Here is a 13,822-nt window from a genome sequence, read left to right on the forward strand (position 1 = left end):
ATTATATTTAGCGTTATTCCCATAATGAGCACCACCCCAAAAAAATCAGTACTCTCTACTAATAACAGAATGATGCAGACCATTGGTATGGGATGGAATCTGCTTTTCAGCGTTCTTGCTTTGGCTGTTTAGGGGGCATCTTACTATTTAACCCTTACACCCAAAAGGCACAGAATCTCCGAAGATTTTTTTTTTTTTTAAAGATTTTATTTATTTATTTGACAGAGAGAAATCACAAGTAGATGGAGAGGCAGGCAGAGAGAGAGAGAGAGAGGGAAGCAGGCTCCCCGCTGAGCAGAGAGCCCGATGCGGGACTCGATCCCAGGACCCTGAGATCATGACCTGAGCCGAAGGCAGCGGCTTAACCCACTGAGCCACCCAGGTGCCCCTCCGAAGATATTTATTGATTTAGCTTATTACTGTGTGAACAATTAAATAGTTGAAAGTCTGACTTTAAATACAAACACATTTTCTTCTCCATAAACATGGATGTTAAAAACTGGCTGTACAGCTTTAGGGCTAATAAATATAAATTAATATAACCTTAGAGCTCTTTATTTAACCTCAGCATTTTAAGATTCAGTGTCAAAAACTGCTAATTCATAGAAGGCAACAGCTTGCAATAATGAGTCATACAACTCTTCTGCTCTGTGCTGTTCGGTAGATGAAAACATCTGTCTGTAGAGGACAATCTTCTCAGGAGGGAAGACTACCCGAGGCTGCTCCTTCAGAACAGACTCTGAGAGGAACTGCTTCACCAGCTCTTTTCCACTAGTCCGTGTGTCCCCAATCATCAGTTCAAAGTGCTTCCCCACTCCATTTCGATTCATGCTCAGCACCTGATGCTGGCCATCCTGGGCAAAGGTTTTGTTTAATAAGGCATACAACATGGCTTCCATGATATGAAAATGTAACACTACAGGAAACCGAGATGAGTTCTGAATTGAAAACCCGATTTTTTCCAGAACATAGAAGTCAGCTTTAGGCATCTTTGAAATGACTGAAGAAATCTTAAAAAAAAAAAAGGTGAAAAATAATTCATTAAGTTTTGTTGTTTCAGTCCCCTCTCCCATTTCTTTTTAAAAATATGTAACTTACTTTATACTGCTACTGACAGTTTTTTGGGTTTGTTTTGGTTTTGTTTGTTTTTTTTTTTAATTTTTTAAAGATTTTATTTATTTACTTGACAGAGAGAGATCACAAGTAGGCAGAGAGGCAGGCAGAGAGAGAGAGAGGAGGAAGCAGGCTCCCTGCTGAGCAGAGAGCCCGATGCGGGACTCGATCCCAGGATCCTGAGATCATGACCTGAGCCGAAGGCAGCGGCTCAACCCACTGAGCCACCCAGGCGCCCCTGGTTTTGTTTTTTAAAGATTTTATTTATTTGACAGAGAGACATCACAAGCAGGCAGAGCTGCAGGCAGATGGAGAGGAAGAAACAGGCTCTCTGTTGAGCAGGGAGCTGGATGCGGGACTTGATCCCAGGACTCTGGGATCATGACCTGAGCTGAAGGCAGTAGCTTAACCGACTGAGCCACCCAGGCACCCCTGCTACTGACCGTTTTGAAGTAACTGAAAAATCGTCATTTTATGGAGAGTCAGGAGTCAAGTTCTGCCCTGGTTCTATCAGGAATAAGCTGAGCTAAGGCAGATCGATCAGTCCTCCCACGTACTAGTTTCTTCATCTTGAAAATGGGCTTCATAATTTCTAAATCTATATTAAAATCAGACAACTTAAAACATTTAGTAACCTTTTGAAAATGTCTAGGGTAGAGCATAGGGTTAGAATACCTAGCCTACGATCAGGGGCGCCTGAGTAGCTCAGTTGGTTGAGTGTCCAACTCAATCTCAGCTCAGGTCTTGACCTCAGAGTTTTTAGTTCAAGCCCTATGCTGGGCTCCAGAGCAGGATGCAGGATGCAGAGCCTACTTAAAAAAAAAAAAAAAATGAAGGCCTAGCCCGCAATCCATGATCTCCAACTGACTACCTGACTAATCCTGTCCGATGCTTGATTGATTATACCAGTTTTCATATGTGTAATCAGGATGGTAATTATTACCCATCTCACAAGGTTCTGAGGACTCAAATGAGACAATTAGTGAAGCATTTTGAAAAATAAGCTGAGGGGCACCTGGGTGGCTCAGTCAGTTAAGTGTCTGACTCTTGATTACAGCTCAGGTCAGCATCTCAGGGTCCTGGAATCAAGCCCCATGTCGGGTTCCGTGCTCAGCAGGGAATCTGCCTGAGGATTCTCTCCCTCTCCCTTTTATTCTTTTTTTAATTTATTTGACAGAGAGAGATCACAAATAGGCAGAGAGGCAGGCAGAGGGGGAGAGGGAGGCAGGCTCCCTGCTGAGCAGAGAGCCCCATGTGGGGCTCAATCCCAGGAACCTGAGACCATGACCTGAGCTAAAGGCAGAGGCTTAACCCACTGAGCCACCCAGGTGCCCTCTCCCTCTATGCTCCCTTCACTAAAACCAATAAATAAGGGGTGCCTGGGTAGCTCAGACAGTTAAGCATCTGCCTTCGGCTCAGGTCTTGATCCCAGGGTCCTGGGTCTAAGCCTTGCATCGGCCTCTCTCTCCCTCTGCCTCTTCCCACTGTTCGTGCTCTCTCTCTCTATCTCAAATGAATAAATAAATAAATCTTTTCTTAAAGAATTAAAAATAAGCTTTGTAAATATAGTGCTGAAGTTCTATAACATTAGAATAATGTATTTTACCATCAGTTTTCTCAGTATCTGCCTTTGATACATTAAGGTATTTCATGAACTAAATGAAGATTCAATTTTTTAAAAATCATAGGTGATGAAAAACATGATAGGAATGGGTGAGTAGGGGCGCCTGGGTGGCTCAGTTGGTTAAGCGTCTCCCTTCCACTCAATCATGATCCCAGGGTCCTGGGATTAAGCCCCACATCAAGCTCCGTGCTCAGCGGAAGGTCTGCTTTTCCCTCTCCCTCTGCCCGCCACTGCCTCTGCTTGCGCCATCTCTCGTGTTCTCTCCCCCTTTCTCTGTCAAACAAATAAATAGAATCTTAAAAAAAAAAAAAAAAGGAATGGGGGAGTAATAAGCAGCCAAGGGAAATCCATCTGCAGTACTGTATTCCATTCCCTTTAGAACTAGAAGATTAAACTACACGAGGAGTTCTAGCGGGGAGGAATTTGGAGGTACAGTTGCTTTACCTCTTGTAAATAGACAGATGATATGTACGTTCCTTTCATCAGCTGGTGGCACTCATTCTGCTGCCAGTCCAGCACCGCCAGTTTACGATCCACGTGAGCCCAGGCAACTCTTCGAGTTCCAAAAACGATGGATATGATACTATTAACTGCCTACAACAAAAAGGCTGGTTTAATTACAAGTGTAAACATTTTAACCTATGCAAAATTTAAGCTATAAACTCAGAATGCCAAATCAGTTTACATGATAGAATTATACCGGGGAGCCAGAGTGGCTCAGTTGGTTGAGCATCTGATTCCCGGTTTCAGTTCATGTCGTGATCTTGGGGTCATGAAATCAAGCCCCATGCCAGGCTCCATGTGGAGCTCATATGGGGTCTGCTTAAGACCTTCTCTCCTGGGGGCGCCTGGGTGGATAAATGGGTTAAAGCCTCTGCCTTCGGCTCAGGTCATGATCCCAGGGTCCCGGGATGACACCCCGCGTCAGGCTCTCTGTTCCGCAGGGAGCCTGTTTCCCCATCTCTCTCTCTCTGCCTGCCTCTCTGCCTACTTGTGATCTGTCTGTCAAATAGATAAATAAAAATCTTAAAAAAAAAAAAAAAATGGGGCACCTAGGTGGCTCAGTGGGTTAAGCCTCTGCCTTCAGCTTGGGTCATGATCTCAGGGTCCTGGGATCGAGTCCCACATCGGGCTCTCTATTCCGCGGGGAGCCTGCTTCCTCCTCTCTCTCTCTCTCTGCCCACTTGTGATCTCTCTGTGTCAAATAAATAAAATCTTTAAAAAAAAAAAAAAAAAGACATTTTCTCCCTCTGCCCCTACCCTGAGGTTGGACTCTAAAATAAATTCATAAATCTTTAAAACAAAGAAGTATACTTCTACTTTATGAACTGAGAATTGTTAAGGAAATGCAGGAATAATAATAATTTTTTAAAGACTATTTATTTATTTGAAATAGCATGAGTGGGGGGCAGAGAGAGAGAAGCAGGCTCCCTGCCAAACAAGAAGCCCAAACTGGGCCCCGATCCCAGGACCCTGGAATCATGACTGAGCCATCCAGGAACCCCCCGGAATAATTATTACTAAAAGATAACCAGTAGCAGTCAGTTTAAAGACAAAGAACCTTTACCCAGCCCAAAGTAGGCATTCAAATATTCCAGTGTTGCTGGAACAAGGAACATGGCCATACATTGTAAGAAATGCCACCACACAACAGTCACACCATCAGGAAAAGACATGGTCTGGGAAGACTTCCTAAAGGACTAGAAGAATGAGTAAGTGTAAGTGGGAAGTGATTTCCCCGAGTGTCCACCCAGATAGGCGGTATGACACTTCATACACGCAGGCCCTGGAATAAAGTGTGCAAGCGGGAAAGATGTGGAGGGGTAAACAGGTATTTGCAAAAGTACCTTACTTTATCCTGAGAGCTGCAGGAAGCCATCAAAGCATACAACTAACATTCAGACACAAAACGAGATTTACAGTTCAGAACCATCACTGACCGCTGTGTGGAAGATGGACCACAGAAGGCTAGACTAGAGGAAGGGATCTATTAGGAGCCTGTTATGTGACAAAGCATTAAGAATCAAAGACAGTTCGCTCTCTGACCTTCTCCTCGCTCATGCTCTCTCTCACTGTCTCTCTCAAATAAATAATAAAAATAAAATCTTTAAAAAAAAAAAAAAAAAAAGAATCAAAGACAGTGATGATGAGGACAAGAAACAGGTCGGATATAATGCCAGTAGAACTGCTATGCAGGGATGGGAGAGCTTAGGATAAGTCCACTTTTAATGCAGTATTAATATTGAGACATTAATCAAGATGATGATAGGAAGCAATCAACTTGGGAAGTTAGGGGAAGAGGAGTTTTTTAACATACTTTATTCAGGTTGCCTATAGGGCTTCTAAGGGGAAATGTGTAACAGATAGCTGGATATGTGGATTTAACTCTGCCGAGGCTGGAGGTAAGAGTACAACAGCATCTCTGTACCCTCACACAGTTCATTCAGTTGTACGGATAAATAAACTAGTGTGCTCTGTAGATCAAAGGCACACAAGCAGGAACATTTTATAATTCTATACCCATCTTCCTTTCACTGCTAGGGAATGGATAAAATATCCATTAAATGCAGACTAGTCTGGATGCCCAAACATCTACAAAATACAGGCCTTCTTTTGATTCCTGAGTTCAGTGATTCTCAAGCTTTAGTGTACATAAGAATTACAAACCAGATTACACATGGTACTTCAGGGGCAAGAGATTTGAGGAAAAGAACATACTTTATTTGGAAGTCAGTATAATTGTTCTCATCATATACAAAATGACTTTAGAACCCATCCCTGTAAAAACTGTGCAACTCCACTGTAATGACTATAAATAGTACTTGTAGCCAAATTGGAACAGAAATCCAAACCCTGAAAATTTTGGTTCAAATATGTTCCAGATCAACTGCAGAAGTTGTTCTATATGTACTCCATGAATGGATTTCATGAAACCTCTATGTCCTCTGAAAATGTATGCAATATTCTATGTAAATGTGCTTTTTTTGGTTGTTTTTCTGAAAAGAGGGTCCTTAGCTTTCATCAGGTTTTCTGAAAGTGTCCATAATCTTCCCAAAACTGAGAACCACTGGTCCAGAGAAAAAATGTGCTTACTATTGGTATGCAATGAGAGAATATTTTATCACGTATTGCTACATAGGACCTAACCTCCTCCTCCAAGGTTTAATGTTTGATGTGCCAAGTAATTCTAATATTTGTTTTTTAAGACAACACTGAAAAGGATTTGCTTGTAGAATGCCTTTTCAAAGAGGGAACAGAACTTTAAAGAAAATAACTTTAAATCCTGCTGGAAAGACCAGTATAATGTTCTGAAGTCACTCCTTGGTCATAACCCTCTTTGTATCTTAATCTCAATATAACCCTCTTGATAGACATAGGTAGTTCCTCAATTCCTCTTCAATAAATCTTGCACAGACCTGTTTCTCTACAATTGTTCTTCCTGGAATGCCTGCCTCCTCCAATGAGCCTCATTCTCCTTCTCTGAGATCTAGGTTTTGGTCAACTTTCCCCAACAGGCACAGCCCATGGTTCTCTGTCCTTTCGATTACCCATTCACTCTCCCCCCATCTCATTCCTCTGTACTGATCACATACCAACTAAACTATAAGCTGTCCTGCTGCCCAGAATAGTACTTTGCAAAGTAGATTCTCAATATGTAGGGAGCAGTATAACTGACTTTAAGAGAAAAGAGTATACCAGGACACCTGGGTCACTCAGTGGGCTATGCCTCTGGCTCAGGTCATGATTTCAGGGTCCTGGGATCGAGCCCCGCATCAGGCTCTCGGCTCAGCAGGCAGCCTGCTCCCCGCTCTCTCTGTGCCTGCTGCTCTGCCTACTTGTGATCTCTCTCCATCAAATAAACAAACAACATCTTAAAAAAAAAAATTAAAAGAAAAGAAAAACAGTATACCTTAAATCTCTCTCTCTCTATTTCTGGTTTGATGAGCTTTCTCAAGAGCCGGTTGTCCTGGAACTTTCTTTTTTTCCCTCCAGTCTCTGGACAAAGAATGGAGTTACAAACTTGAATGGCTGTTTTATACTGGAACAAGGGCACATTCATTAAACTCTCCAAATTCTGAAATGGCCCAAACTTCTCTCTGTGCTCTATAATATTGACAGATTTTCTTCCACGAAGCAACCTGAAAGCTTCAAGTTCTTTATTAGATGCCGTATTCAACACATGCAAGATGGAAGCCTGCTGTTCTGAAGAGAAGAGCTTGTCAAGTGCATTTCCAGGTTCCTTTGTATTTTCATCATAAAAAGCAGCATTGGGAGTAATCTTCTTAGGTGCAGAGGATTTTTTCCAACAGCAGGAACTATGTAGTGCCTGGAATAAGGATGACCTTAATGGAACTGGAAAACATCGCCACCTTCCTAAAAGGAAAATTCAGCAAAATGTTAAGCTGGAATGTCCTACTTCTTTTTAGGATTAGTTGTGGCTTGACTAGAGCCTTCGCAAAGGGACAGAGACATTCTCATAATCTTAGAAGTAGTATACCATACTCGCGAGAGGTCTTCTGATTTTGTGGGTAAGTCCTAAGTTTTAGTACCTAGAAATCCTACTCAATGCCTATAAAAAAAAAAAAGCATGTATTTAAGACAATGATTTACACCGCTGAACGTTTTTGACATTTTTAACTTTAGAGGGATCTTTGTGTAATTCGTATCTCTCGTTAGGAATATGTTCACATCCATTTTCGCTAGTTTCTTATGCGGTGCAACCAAATAAAATTAAATCGTATACGTTTATAAGACGTGTTTTAGCTGAGTGGCGGATGTAACGGGCGGCTTTTATTCTCACCGGTACACTTTTCCAGATTTCTACTATGACTGTTTCCGCAAGCAGAAAAACAAAACACCACATTAAGAAATAATTCTGGGGACGCCGGGGTGGCTCAGTGGGTTAAGCCTCTGCCTTCGGCTCAGGTCATGATCTCAGGGTCGTGGGATCGAGCCCCGCATCGGGCTCTCCTCTCCGCAGGGAGACGGTTTCCCCTCTCCCACTCCGCCTGCCTCTCAGCCTACTTGCGATCTCTGTGTGAAGTAAATAAATAAAATCTTTTTTTTTAATTTTTTTTAAAGATTTTATTTATTTATTTGACAGAGAGAGATCACAAGTAGGCAGAGAGGCAGGCAGAGAGAGAGGAAGGGAAGCAGGCTTCCTGCTGAGCAGAGAGCCCGACACGGGACTCGATTCCAGGACCCTGAGATCATGACCTGAGCCGAAGGCAGCGGCTCAACCCACTGAGCCACCCAGGCGCCCCTAATAAAATCTTTTTTAAAAAGAAAGAAACAATTCTGCAAAACCAATGGGAAGTCACTCAGACACCGCGGCCACCGGAAAAGACCACAGCCTGAGGTGAGCGGACGGCGGTTGGCATCTCAACCCTCCGCCCGCCACACAGACGCGGAAAGGCCCGCCCGCGGACCCCTCCTCCGGGGAGCGCAGTCGCATCGAGGCGCCCCGTCAGCTCAGCCAAGACTCCAGGAGGGAGGGCTGGACGGGCGTCCTTTGGAAGAGGGTACTCCAGGACCAGAGGCTAAAGACAGGCGGGAAATTAACCAACATTCCAGGTACCCTACCTCCCGCCACGAGCAGACTACCGACGCTCATCCTTCCAGGTAAAACACGGGGTTCCCTCAGTCCCATCTTCCTCCACTGACTTCCGGTCCGGAGGTGCTTCGCCTCTTAGGGCCCGGCCTGGCGGCGGAAAGGTTCCGGCGGCAGCGACGTTCCGGCGGGGGATGGGTCCGGCTGAGCTGCGCGGGAGCCACTCCTCCGCTGCGCGCCTCGTGGCGGCCTCCAGCTAAGACAGTGTCCTCGGATCCCGAACCCCCGGGTGGTCTGCACATTCATTCCATCGCGTCCTGGAGACGTTCTGCCCAAGGCTGGCCCGTGACAGCCACTGAGCGGGATCTCTAGGAAGAAAACGCCTAGGCGGGTTTTAGTCCGTGATTGGCCAGCTCCCCTCCTTCAGGGAGCCTCCCTGGGTTTTTTCCAGGCACATGCACTGATAAAGTCTTGTGGCCCTGCCTGTGGCACAAGGAGCGGAGTTTGGTGGGGAGCATAGACGGGTACACAAATAACCGTATCACTAGGCAGAATCGGGAGAGGCAGGGGTTCAGGTAAGGGCGAGCGGTAGGAGGAGGTGGCTTTGCCACTGAGACTTGAAAGCCACAGCCTCAGTTCCATTTGGAAGGGATGGGGCGAAGGGGAGGGAGATGAGGCAGGCACAAAATTTGGTTGGGCCTTGAATGCAAAAAGGGGTAGTTGAATAGGGTCATACCAGAGGTGTGTTTCTAGAAAATTTGCCATATATAAAAATGCGAGGCTAGGGACTCCTGGGTGGCTCAGTCAGTTAAGCAGCTCAGGTCATGATCCCAGATCCTGGAATCCAGCCCCACATAGGGCTCCCTGCTCAGCAGGGAGTCTGCTTGTTCCTCTCCCTTCTGCTTGTGCTCTCTCTTCTATCAAATAAATAAAGTCTTAAAAAAAAAAAAAGGATCTAAGAATCTTACTAATTCCTGGAGAACTTAGAACTATAAGAAGAAATAAACTCAACTTTTTGTGCAAAATCCTCCAAATCAAATAATTTCCTTTTCTCCTGGCTTATTCTGCTTAATGAGGTGTTACAGGTTGAATTACATCCTTCAGTAAAGGTATGTTGAGGGGTGCCTGGGTGGCTCAGATCTTGATTCCTGCTCAGACTATGATCTCAGGGTGGTGAGATTGAGACCCATGTTGGACTCTGCATTTGGTGGGGAGTCTGCTTGAGATTCTCTCCCTCTTCTTCTCCCCTGCTCTCTCTAAAATAAATAAATAAATAAATAAATAAAATCTTAAAAAAAAAAAAAAGTATGTTGAAGTCCTAGCCCTCAATTCCCCAGAATGTGATCTTGTTCAGATGTAGGGTTATTGCAGATGTACTTAGCTAAAATGATGCCATCCTAGAGTGAGAGCAGGTGACTAATTCAATATGACTGGTGCCCTTAAAAGAAGAGGATCAGGGGCGCCTGGGTGGCTCAGTGGGTTAAAGCCTCTGCCCTCAACTCAGGTCATGGTCCCAGGATCCTGGGATTAAGCCCGGTATTGGCCTTCCTGCTGAGCAGGGAGGCAGGGCTTCCTCCTCTCTCTCTCTTTGCCTGCCTCTCTGCCCACTGTGATCTCTCTCTCTGTCAAATAAATAAATAAAATATTTAAAAAAAAGAAGAAGAAGAAGAGGACCATATGAATGCCATGTGAGAATGGAAGCAGAGCTGGGAGTGATGCATCCATGAGCCAAGGAAGGCAAGGATCACCAGGGGGGGTCGTCACAAACTAGGAGGGAGGCATGGAACAGATTCACCTTTAGAAGGAACGGGCCCTGCTTATATTGTGATTTCATGCTTCCAGCCTCCAGAGCTGTGAAAGAATAAATTTCTGTTGTTTTAAACCGCCCTGTTCCGAGTACTTTGTTACCAGAGCCCTAGGAAAATAACACTTGGAGCCCTAAAGAGCCCTGGTGATTGAGGCTTTCAGAGATGAAAACGTTCACTGGCAAGATGTAACAAATCACTCACTAACTGCACAACCTTAGACAATGTCTCATCCTCTCTGAACCTCAGCTTCCTCATTTGTGAAATGGAGATAATGGTACTTGCCTCACACAGCGGCCATGAGGATTTCTCATTAAAAACAATGCAGACAGCCTGGCACATACTAACGGTTCAATAAATATTAGTTCCCCCTTAAAAGCATTACCTCTTCCTGGCAGCTAATTACTAATGACCTTCAGGGGAAACTCCCGCATTCATTCAATATCCTTTGATCTGAAGCTGGAAGTGGGAAGGAAAGGGGCGACTACTGTAGGTGCACGATTTACTGTAAACCAGACTCTGTGTTAAAAATGAAAGTTGTAACTTTCCCCAGAAACCAGGTCCTTCTCGCTTCCCTGTCTGTATCGCAGAAATCCCTGGCTCCTCCCACTCCTTTCATCACTGTCTAGCCTGTTATCTGGTTTCTGCGTGGTTTTTTTAAGATTTTATCTATTCTAGAAAGAGAACAAGCAGGGGGAGAGGCAGAGGGAGAAGCAGACTACCCACTGAGGAGGGAGCCCAAAATGGGGCTCTGTCCCAGGACCCTGGGATCATGCCCTTAGCCAAAGGCAGATGCTTAACCAACTGCGCGACCTGGGAGCCCCTGTTTTCTAGTTTTTAAACTTTTTTGGCCGTGACACAGGATGCATAGATGTATGGTGTGAAACAAAAGCTTCATTAAAAAATACTTGCATTATGACATATAACACACCTTTATATTTTCTATTTTATTTCATTTAAAACAACACCAACAACAACACCACACTGGTCCATTTTTTTTTTTCAAGATTTTATTTATTTATTTGAGAGAGAGAGATCACAAGTAGTCGGAGAGGCAGGCAGAGAGAGAGAGAGAGGGAAGCAGGCTCCCTGCTGAGCAGAGAGCCCGATGCGGGACTCGATCCCAGGACCCTGAGACCATGACCTGAGCCGAAGGCAGCGGCTTAACCCACTGAGCCACCCAGGCGCCCACACACTGGTCCATTTTTAAACTTGCCGGACAACAGGTGGAGACCTGTAGTAGATTATTGTTAGATAGGTCAGTCTGAAGCTAAGGGAGAGGACCATGCTGGGGTATAGATTTGGAGGCTGTCCATGTAGAGGGATGGTGTAACCCATGAGTACATGGGATGAGCCAGGGAGAGGGTATCGTGGGGACAAGTCAAGGAGAAAACTCTGGGAGCACAAGCACTGGGGGGAAGTAGAGAATTCGGATTCTCAAAAAGACAAAGAGGCAATGTTTTGAAAGATCTATGTTTGTTTTTAGATTTTGTTTATTTGACAGAGATCACAAGAAGGCAGAGAGGCGGCGGGGGTGGGGGGGGACAGGCTCCCTGCTGAGCAGAGAGCCCGATGCGGGACTCGATCCCAGGACCCTGAGATCATGACCTGAGCCAAAGGCACAGGCTTTAACCCACTAAGCCACCCAGGCACCCCTGTTTAGAAAGATTTAAAAGGAAACAGGACAAAGTCAAGTGAAAGAGACAAAAGACATAAAGGATTTTGAGGAGTTAAGAGACTTCTTTTTTTGAAAGCTGGGTTAGTTGGAACCACTAAGTCAGTATTAATTTCATGACTCACTACTACATGGTATTGGGTAAATGCTTAAAAACACAAGAAGTTCTATCAACCTTAACTGCAAAATGTCCTTTTTAATTTTTAAATATTTTGTAACTTAAATTCAGTTAATTAACATATAACATGTTGTTTGTTTCAGGAGTATAAAATGTTCTTTTTTTAATAAGTTTTTATTTATTTATTTGACAGAGAGAGACACACAAGAGAGAGTGAACACAAGCAGGGGGAGTAGGAGAGGGAGAAGCAGGCTTCCTGCTAAGCAGGGAAGGGGGTGTTGGTTGTATAGTGGTGAGCATAGCCGCCTTCCTGCTAACAGGGAGCCTGATGCAGGGTTCAGTCCCAGGACCCGGGATCCTGACCTGAGCCAAAGGCAGACACTTAACAACTGAGCCACCCCAGTGCCCCTAAAATGACCTTTTTTTTTTTGACAGAGAGAGAGATCACAAGCAGGCAGAGAGGCAGGCAGAGAGAGAGAGAGGAGGAAGCAGGCTCCCTGCCGAGCAGAGAGCCCGATGCGGGACTTGACCCCAGGACCCCGAGATCATGACCCGAGCCGAAGGCAGCGGCTTAACCCACTGAGCCACCCAGGCGCCCCTAAAATGACCTTTTTAAACTCTCTCTTGCTATGGCTACCCTAATGAGGGTCTCACGGTCTCTCACCTGGGCTCTTGCAAAATCCCCCTGTCCCTCAATTTTCCAGCTGCTGATCAACCTAACCCCTTTCCTGTCCTTCATACACACCCCACCTGTCCTGGCCAACAGATTTGGTTGACCAAATCTCCCAGTTCCTGCCGTGAGGTGGGGCCTCACCTCCCTCTTCTAGCTTTTTCTCTGCTCACCACCAGGCACCCGCTGTGGCACCCCACACCCACAGCGCTGACTCTCCTGAGAATTCCTAATTGAAGGTGGGGAGCTGTTTCTTCAGGGAAGGCAAACCGGTTATGGTAATCCCATTTCCCTTTACTAAGGATGAAGGTTAAGAATGGGTGTGATTCACAGGCGGCTCAATTGGTTGGGCATCTGTCTTTGGCTCGAGTTCTGATCCCAAGGTCTTGGAATCAAGCCCCGCCTCAGGCTCCCTCCTGGGCGGGAAGCCTGCTTCTCCCTCAGTCTGCCACTTTTCCCTGCTTGTGTTCCCTCTCTTGCTGTGTGTGTGTGTGTGTGTGTGTGTGTGTGTGTGTCTATCAAATAAATAAATAAATGAGTGGGTATAATTTGGTTTGGGGCATATTGGGGAAAGATTTTATATCATCATAAGGAGGGGGAGGAGAAGCAGCCACCCCCCTTTCTCCCTGAGGCCCTGAGGGTGGGATGAGGAGCTGAGAGGAGCCGCCTCCTGCTATGGGACAGGCCAAGCTGACAGGAGCAGGAAGAACAGAAAGAGGGGGAGTTCCTAGGCCTTGATGACATTCTTCAGCTGCTGGGCCATCCCTAAAACCACTCATCTGCAGACTTTTGGTTCAGTAAGAGAAAAACTGACCTAATGGTTTCAGCCACTTGTAGATCAGTATTCCGTTCCTTGAAGCTGATAGTTTCCTGCTAAATACACCTACTCAGGAGACAAACGGGGTGACGTGAAGTTCCCCTACACATGTCTCACGCTGTCTCACCCCTGCACCTTTGTGCCTGCCAGTCCCTTTCCCTCAGATTCCCAGCCCCCTCTGCAAAAAATGGTTTGAATTCTCACCTCCTGAGGGCCAACAAAGATGTCCCCTGCCCTGAAGAGCCTCCTCAGTCAGACCAGAGCACCCTCCCTTTTGCCCAGCACTTGACTGATCTCTCTCAAAATACATCCTGTCTTGAACTGTAAGGCTTTTCGTTTGGTTTGGTTTTGGCTACATGTCTTTGTCCCCTTAATTCACTCTCTACACCTTTTCTGAAAGGGATCTGGAAGCTACCAACCAGAATATATCAAAAATTCATCCCTCTGTC

The 13,822-nt window shown here is 45.4% G+C and overlaps 1 protein-coding gene across 1 annotated transcript; it reads right to left on the minus strand.

Moving 5' to 3' along the window:
* Positions 1–448: 448 nt before the first annotated feature.
* On the minus strand, positions 449–8,411 carry TEFM (transcription elongation factor, mitochondrial). The gene is made up of 4 exons (XM_044248367.1): positions 8,321–8,411; positions 6,648–7,111; positions 3,182–3,331; positions 449–1,010 (listed from the first exon to the last, which is right to left on the minus strand). The coding sequence occupies exons 1-4, from the start codon at positions 8,385–8,387 to the stop codon at positions 573–575; spliced, it is 1,119 nt and encodes a 372-aa protein (XP_044104302.1). The 5' UTR covers positions 8,388–8,411; the 3' UTR covers positions 449–572.
* Positions 8,412–13,822: the final 5,411 nt, after the last annotated feature.

This window comes from Neovison vison, chromosome 5 (assembly GCF_020171115.1).
Source record: "Neovison vison isolate M4711 chromosome 5, ASM_NN_V1, whole genome shotgun sequence".
NCBI lineage: Eukaryota > Metazoa > Chordata > Mammalia > Carnivora > Mustelidae > Neogale > Neogale vison.